The sequence below is a fragment of the Octodon degus genome, unplaced genomic scaffold (assembly GCF_000260255.1).
Source record: "Octodon degus isolate 3935 unplaced genomic scaffold, OctDeg1.0 scaffold00019, whole genome shotgun sequence".
NCBI classification, from domain to species: domain Eukaryota; kingdom Metazoa; phylum Chordata; class Mammalia; order Rodentia; family Octodontidae; genus Octodon; species Octodon degus.
Window position 1 is genome coordinate 4,684,320 of NW_004524595.1, and position 8,181 is coordinate 4,692,500.

Below are 8,181 nucleotides of genomic sequence, written 5' to 3' on the forward strand. Positions count from 1 at the left end.
CGGTCCCTGTGCTTTGCTAAGCTTGTTCTAAGTAGGTGCTTTAGACCACTGAGCCATCTCACCAGCCCTTTATATCCACTTTTATTATTTTTTTAACATTTATTTAGTGTGTGTGTGTGTGTGTGTGTGTGTGTGGCCAGCTCAGCCCACCAGGGGGCGAGGCTGGCTGGCACGTGGTGCTGGGGGATCGAACCGTGGTCCCTGTGCTTTGCCAAGCTTGTTCCATGTAGGTGCTTTAGACCACTGAGCCATCTCGCCAGCCCCTCCACTTTTAAATGCAACCAGGAATTGCATTTTCTAACATCTGAATCTGACTTTTCCTTCTACAAGGATGGTGTTGCCTGCTGCCCATTTTCTCAGCTTTGCTGCTGGCAGAACAGTTGTTTTCCCTCCTTTCCTTCCCTATAAAAGACTGGGATAGTAGTGTATGGTGTGGGTCCAGATTGTTATAAATGTGCTGACCCACATAGATAGGATCCTTATCAACATTTCTTTCATACAGAGTGCTGTTACTTGTCTACAGTGGCCCGCAGAGTACATTATTGTCTTTGGACTGGCTGAAGGCAAGGTAAAGAAGGAAAGAGAAACACAAGGTAGTGGTGGGTGGAGATAATGGTTCTGAAAAGAGGAGTGTTGTTCCTCTTCTCCCTTAAAGCCAAGTTGCATACTAGGAGATAATGTACAAGAATCAGCTTTGTGTGTTTGGGTTTTTATTTTTAGGACCTGGGCAAAATTGAAACTAGCCTAACCTGACTTATATCCACCCTCCCATTCTCAGGTTCGTCTAGCAAACACTAAAACTAATAAGTCATCTACCATTTATGGGACAGATTCTTATGTGGTGTCACTGACAACAAAGTGAGTATGAGGGATATGGCACACAAGTTGGAAATGTCAGGACAAAGCTCCAGGGGAAGTCTGAGAGAGGGTAATGTGCAAGGGGGGCAGCCCTGGTAGCAGAAACCACAGATGGGGTACTGTCTGACAGAGAAAGGGGACCTTCTTGGAGAGAAGAAATAATCTCTCCCTCTATTTCTGTCCTTTCTCCCCTTTGTTTAGTTGCTCTGGGAAAGGAGTTCTTTCCGGTCACGCAGATGGTACCATCGTTAGGTATTTCTTTGATGATGAAGGCTCTGGAGAGTCACAGGTAGGAATAAATGATGTCTGCAGTGAGGTGAGGAGAATCACCAGTGCTTTCCTGCAAAGGCTGGACATCTGTATAGCACTGAGGGGTAGGACAGATGTCTGGAGGGAGAGACCTGGGAGGGAGACAATTGATACAGTCTGTTGTTTATAAGGAAGAAAGGATTCAGGTGGAAGAGCCCTTGGGACAAAGGGAGTGCAGATTCTGAGGCAAATGAAAAATGAGAATTATTTTCTTTTTATTTATTTATTTATTTATTTGAGAGAGAGAGAGAGAGAGAGAGAGAGAGAGAGAGAGAGAGAGAGAGAGAGAGAGAGAGAGAGAGAGAGAGAGAGAGAGAGAGAGAGGCCAGCTCAGCCCACCAGGGGGCGGGACTGGCTGGCATGTGGTGCTGGGGGATTGAACCGCGGTCCCTGATGCTTTGCCAAGCTTGTTCTAGGTAGTTGCCTTAGACCACTGAGCCATCTCTCCAGCCCGAGAATTATTTTCTTTTCTTTTTTTTTTTTTTTCCTCCTCGAATGCCTTCAGGGCACTTTTGGCCATCGGGAGAGTTGTGAGGTTCGAACTCCAGGAACCTGAGGCTGACAGCTTTGTGGAAGCAGCCACTTAAAGGACTGAGCTAGGGCCCGGCCCCCAAGAATTATTTTCATTTATGTAAAAGCATTTACATATATAAAGTCAGAAAAAAGCTGTTTTCTTTGAAAAAGGGAAAAGCTGGAGATAAAAGGAAACCTTGATGTTTTATGCTATATAATTCAGTATTATTTGAATAATTTACATTACAATAATTTGTATACTAATTGATTAAATGTAGCTCTCCTAAAAAGAACAAAGAAAAAAATAGCCAGAAAGTCTATGGTCCTAACCAGTGTCAGTTACTGTGAAGGAGTCTCCTTTTGGGTGGCTTTTCTAGGGGCACATCAGAAATCACTGCCCTCTTGAGATCTTTATAGAGCATGAGGTAAACAAGTGTGTATGGATTGTGTGTGTGTGTGTGTGTGTGTGTGTGTGTGTGTGTGTGTGTATAGCAGGCAGAAAAAGGACTTTTGAAGCTTCAAAATGAGGGTATCTTGGGGTTGCAAAATGCTGGAAGAAATATTTCTGTAGAATACTGGCTAGAGTGAGTTTATCAAGTGCTGAGAATGAGGAATTTCTAGGGTGGAGTCCTAAAAGTGTGACTGAAAGCCTTTACTTCTATCTTAGGGGAAGTTGGTTAACCATCCATGCCCACCGTATGCCTTGGCTTGGGCAACGAACAGCATTGTGGCTGCTGGCTGTGATCGGAAGATTGTGGCCTATGGGAAGGAGGGGCATGTGCTACAGACATTTGATTACAGCCGTGACCCACAGGAGCGAGAGTTCACCACGGCTGCAGCAAGTCCTGGTGGTCAATCTGTTGTCCTGGGAAGTTACGACAGGTGGGGTACCCCTTCCCCAGGAACTGTCTGCTTCACCAAATTATTCCCAACAAGAGTAGGAGACTGGATCAAGCGAAATATATGTTTCAGGGATTCTCAGATTAGAATTCGAGCTCTCTCCTCTTCCTGCTCCCACCATCCACTGGCAGCCCCACAGTTCTAAGTGCATCATACTTGTGTTTTGTCTCTGTGGTTCCCCAAAGATTCCATAGAAGAATTCAGTACCACTTTCCCGTTGCTTCTTTCACATCACTGGCTTAGAGTCTGTCACAAAATGTTATCATTTATTGCTTGTATATATCTGGCTATATTAAAGAGTCCTTGAGAATAGGGCGCTTTTGTTTTGTTTTGTTTTGTTTTTGTTTTTGCTGAACTGGGGATTGAACACAGGCCCTTTCGCTTGCCAGGCAAGCACTTATTCTACTGAGCTATCTCCCCAGCCCCAGGGCTTATTTTTTTTTATCTTTGGTGCTTAGATTAGCACCCAATACACATAGTCAGTGTTTGGTAAATGAGTGAATGAATGAAACAGCAGCTACATAGCAAAGGTCTGCTTCCTATCAGGGTTTTTTTTTTTTTTTGTTTTTGTTTTTTGTTTTTTTTTTTGAGACATGGTCTTGCTATGTAACTCAGGCTGACCTTGAATTCACTATGTAGCCCCCCCCCACTGCCCTCAAACTCATGACAATTCTTCCGTTTCAGCCTCCCTCATTGTTCTTTGAAGAATGCTTTACCCCAGCCTTGTCAGTCCTGTCTTTCCATCCCATTCGTTTTTTTTTGTCCCATTCATTTTTATGTCTGATTTTTTCTGTTCTAACTCCTACCACTTCTTTTTTCTTTTCCCATATTTTTCTTTTTTTCTCCATGTTTCTCTACTACTAACAGTTCATTTGTCTCCCTTACCCTTATATTTTATTTTCTCCACTTCTAGCACCTATTTCATTCAATTTTGCCTTAATTTTCCCAGATTCCTTTGCCCCTTTTGTTCTCCCTGCTAGACTATCCAGCTTGTTTTCCTGTATTCCCTTTCTTCTCTGATATAACACATCTAATTTCTATCAGTTACTCTCTTATTCGCTCTCTCGCAAAGTCTCCATCTCTTCTAAAAACCATCTACCTTATTTCAGACTTCGTGTGCTCAACTGGAGTCCTCGAAGAAGCCTGTGGGAAGAGGCAAGGCCCAAAGAGATTGCCAATTTGTACACAGTCACTGCCTTGGCCTGGAAGCGAGATGGGTCACGGCTCTGCGCAGTATGTTCCTGGCCATCCCCTTCCCTGGCAATAGGGAATCTTAACTTTCCTTTTGATTCCAAACTTAAAATCAAGTGTTAAAGAGAAATTTATACTCAATTAGAGGCCTCACAAGGAACAGAGCTGTATAGGCAGGGCTGACTTCTCCCTCATTTTCCTGCCCTTGAGTCCTGAAGTTGCCACCTCCTTCCTTTTGGTATTTGCAAAAGGTGCCAGCTCTTCTTGAAATTCTAAAATCTAGGATTTGATACTTACTCTCTGTGTCGGTGTACATGTATGTTACCCTTTATGCTATCGCTATCTCTTCAAGGGCACACTCTGTGGTGCAGTGGAACAGTTTGACTGCTGCCTCCGAAGGAGGATTTACAAGAATAGATTTGAGTTGACATATGTGGGGCCCAGCCAGGTGAGTGGCTAACAGCCTGCTGCCCTGAGATTTTGCATGGTCCTTTATCCTTGTAACAGTTTCCTGCCTACTGGCTGCAGCCAGTGTCAATTTAACCTTCACCCCTCTGGCGTTCTGTTCTGTTCTGGGTAACAATATGTTGGAGAAACACCCTGGCAGCTTTCCTGCTATTGTTCTTCCAGCCCATCAGAAGATGTTGAAGACTAGGTTTAAGGAGTTCAGATGTTCCTGCTTACATCTCCCCAGTTTAAAGTTTTGCCACTCATCACCCACTGTCAACCAAGAAAGTCAGTTGATCTGTAGGATTATACACGACCCCTGTTGTTTTAGGACCTCAGAATGCACAATGTTGATGTTACAGATTAATTTCTCAGTTCCTAAACCCATGGTTTTTTTTTTCTTTACCTCTTTTTTTCTTTATTCCTCGGTTCCCTTATTCTTCCCTCTCATTTTATTCTTTCCAGAAGCATTTATTCTTTTTTTTTCAAAATTTTATTGATAAACAGATAGCAATGAGACGTTTCAAATCAAATTGGAAGTACAGTTTCAACAAATAACATACTGCATATATTCTTCTTAAAAATTCTACTTTTTTTCTTTTGACTCTTACTTTTTTTTTTTTTTCCGGAACCGGGGATTGAACTCAAGCCCCCGCGCTTGCCAGGGAAGCGCTTATTCTACTGAGCCATCTCCCCGGCCCCCTCATTTATTCTTTATTATGTGTAAGACACAGTTAGGCATCATGAATTCAAAGGTAATTATCTGCAAGACATTGTCCCCTAATGAAAAATCATCATAGAAAAAGCCATAGCATATTAAAAATAATACTATATACCATTATAACATTGTATAAAGGTTTGTACGAAGAGCTAAAAGAACAGTTACTATAAAAAAAATAATAAATAAATAAAATATTCAGAGTGGAAAAAAAAAAAAGAAAACAGTTACTGGTTTTACCCAGTGGCACTTCTAGAGCAGTGGTGGCAAACCTATGGTGCACAAATTGTTTTTGATTTTTTTTTTTTTTTTTTTTGAGACAGGGTCTCACTATATAGTTCAAGCTAATCTTAAACTCACTATGTAGCCAAGACTGACCTCAAACTCAGGGCATTCCTCCTGCCTCAGCCTCCTATGGTGGGATTACTGGCATGTAACACCATGCCCTGTTTTTTATTTATTTACTTTTTGAAGACAAATGATGTTAATGTAGAGTTGTTTTCTTCTAACTTAAAATCTCTGTATTCAGATTTAATTGCAGTTAGCACTTTGTGATAAGTGAGTTTGGGGTTGTAGTTTGAGCACTGGTCTCTAAAACACACTATCACCATTTAAAATCATATATATTTTGAGCAGCAAAAGAGATAATACATGAAACATTTTCACATAGCAAATCCCTATGTAAATGTAAAATGTCATCATTATTGACAGTGTCCCAGCCGAAGTATAGAAACAAGGCACTGTGTTTAGCACTATGGATGTGAACAAAGGGTATAGCATGCTCACTTTTTGCCCTGGGGAAGCCTCAGAGTCTCAGACTTTCCCCTTACCAAGGTGATTGTGAAGAACCTGTCATCGGGGACCCGAGTGGTGCTCAAGTCTCACTATGGCTACGAGGTGGAGGAGGTGAAAATCCTGGGAAAGGAGCGTTATTTGGTGGCTCATACATCAGACACGCTTCTGCTGGGAGACCTGAACACAAATCGCCTTAGTGAGGTATGAGCAAGAACAGAAGCTCTGGGAAGGGGGTGTTCTGGTTCATTGCTTCCAGGGACCCATTTGGGGGGTATGATATCCATTCTGATTTATGACATTCTGATTTATGACTCCTGGTTTCAAGGAATGTGAAGTTTAGAATCCTGGAGGATGGGCCAGGGAGATGGCTCAGACAAGTTCAAGGTCCTGAGTTCCATCTCCAGTACTGCAAAAAAAAGAAAGAAACCTGGAGGATGATTCACCATAGTTGGACTATTTTTATGCCATCTCAAAAACACAGAGACTAAGGCAAAAATCTGACATAGTGCCTCTTTATAATGCCAAAGCTTCCTTGTACTCTCTCTCTCTCTCTCTCTCTCTCTGCCTCCTACATAGCATTCTTTCAGCTTTGTCTTGGATCATCCACACTGTTTCCTTCTCTTTCTTCTACAGGTAGCCTGGCAGGGATCTGGTGGGAATGAAAAGTATTTCTTTGAAAATGAGAATGTGAGTAGAGCTTAATTCACTGTCACCATCATGATTAGCCCCCTTCCAGCTTGTGTCAGAAGGAGGGAAAGTTGCAAAGAATAAGGAGACAACAGATGCAGGTGATTCAACAAGATAGGCAGGAGAGCAGGAAAGGAAGCGGTAAAGAAGTAGGAGGCACCTTGGACTACAGCTCCCCTCCCTGTACTGTTTCCTCATGCCTCCTGTCCCATGCTTCCCCAGGTATGTATGATCTTCAATGCTGGAGAGCTAACCCTGGTGGAATACGGGAGCAATGACGCGTTGGGTTCTGTGCGTACTGAATTCATGAACCCTCACCTCATCAGGTAACTACACATGCTTGTCTCAAACCTTGGAACTCAAAAGGATTCCTTTTGATTTTCAAATTTGTGACCTTCACTTAATCTAAAAACTTCATCCCATATGATCCTAACAGCCTTCAGTGAAATTGAGAGTTAAACCCATTTTGCTTTATTTTTACCCCTCATGTTTCAGTGTCCGTATTAATGAGCGGCATCAGCAAGGAATGGAAGATAATAAAAAACTGGCTTATCTTGTTGATATGAAGACTATTGCTGTAGGTAAGGCCTACAGTTCTAATAACAAAATAGGGGGCTTGGAGGTTAGCTCAGTTGTTTAAGCACCTGCTGGAGCAAACCCAGTCAGGTGCAGGGGACCACAGTTTGATCTCCAGCTCCCCATACCTTACCAGATCCGCCCTTAAGGCAGCCTGAGCCAGCCCCAAAAAAATCCTTCTAATAACAAAATAGATGCTGGTATTGCATTTCCATAGTACATATAGATTTGTGTTTAGTGGGGAATCTGGAATCAGAGAGGCACCAGGTAAACATATAATCCCATTTTTATAGTGGATGTATAAAATGTTTAAGCCCATGCCTGTATGTCTAAACCTAGATATGTAGATATAGATTCATAAGCATGTAATAGAGAGGCCTAGGCTGTCAAATTATGAATAGTAGTGAAGAATTATGAGCAAATTTATGAAATTTCTCCTATTTAGAATTTATAGAACCATAAATGCTTGTGTCTTGTTTTTTGAGACAGGGACTCGTATAATTCAGACTCTTTGAACTCACTGTGTAGCTCAGGCAGGCCTCAAACTTGGCAATCCTCCTGCCTCAGCTTCAAAAGTGCTAGGATCACAGGCATGCACCATGTCACCTGGCTAGAACCATAGACTTTTTTTTTTTTTTTTTTGGTGCATGGTCTTACTGCCCAGCTTGAACTTGTAGTGATCCTCCTGTTTTCAGCTTTCCCAGTGCTGGAATTACAGGTGCACTCCACCACACCGGGACTAGGTTGCCAGCTCAGTGTACCCGAGGGCAGGGCCAGCGCAGCATGTGGTACCCGGTATCAACCGGTATCAAACCCCAGACCTTGCACTCGCCTGAGCAGTCACCTAGTCTGCTGAGCTATCTCACCAGCCCTGGAACTATAGACTCTAAAACTAGATGGGGCCCTTTTTTTAAAAAAATAGTTTGACTTTACTAACTAGTAACAATGAAACTCCAGTTTTGTTTCATAAATACTTGCATACATATTACTTTTTTCTTTTTTTTTTTTGTTACTTGTTTCTTTTTAAATATTTATTTATTGGGGCTGGAGAGATGGCTCAGTGGTCTAAAGCACCTACTTGAAACAAGCTTGGCAAAGCACAGGGACCTCGGTTCGATCCCCCAGCACCACATGCCAGCCAGCCCCGCCCCCTGGTGGGCTGAGCTGGCCACACACACACACACACA

At 42.5% G+C, this 8,181-nt stretch overlaps 1 protein-coding gene across 1 annotated transcript in view; it reads left to right on the top strand.

The window, feature by feature from the left end:
- Nucleotides 1-8,181, top strand: part of Ift172 (intraflagellar transport 172) — a 40,440-nt gene that overhangs the window by 4,764 nt on the left and 27,495 nt on the right. Inside the window, exons 5-14 of the mRNA XM_004627399.2 lie at nt 503-568; nt 779-858; nt 1,060-1,147; nt 2,348-2,562; nt 3,690-3,813; nt 4,124-4,219; nt 5,771-5,932; nt 6,365-6,418; nt 6,641-6,744; nt 6,914-6,999. Coding sequence (XP_004627456.1) covers nt 503-568; nt 779-858; nt 1,060-1,147; nt 2,348-2,562; nt 3,690-3,813; nt 4,124-4,219; nt 5,771-5,932; nt 6,365-6,418; nt 6,641-6,744; nt 6,914-6,999 — 1,075 coding nt within the window. The remainder of the gene's footprint in view (nt 1-502; nt 569-778; nt 859-1,059; nt 1,148-2,347; nt 2,563-3,689; nt 3,814-4,123; nt 4,220-5,770; nt 5,933-6,364; nt 6,419-6,640; nt 6,745-6,913; nt 7,000-8,181) is intronic.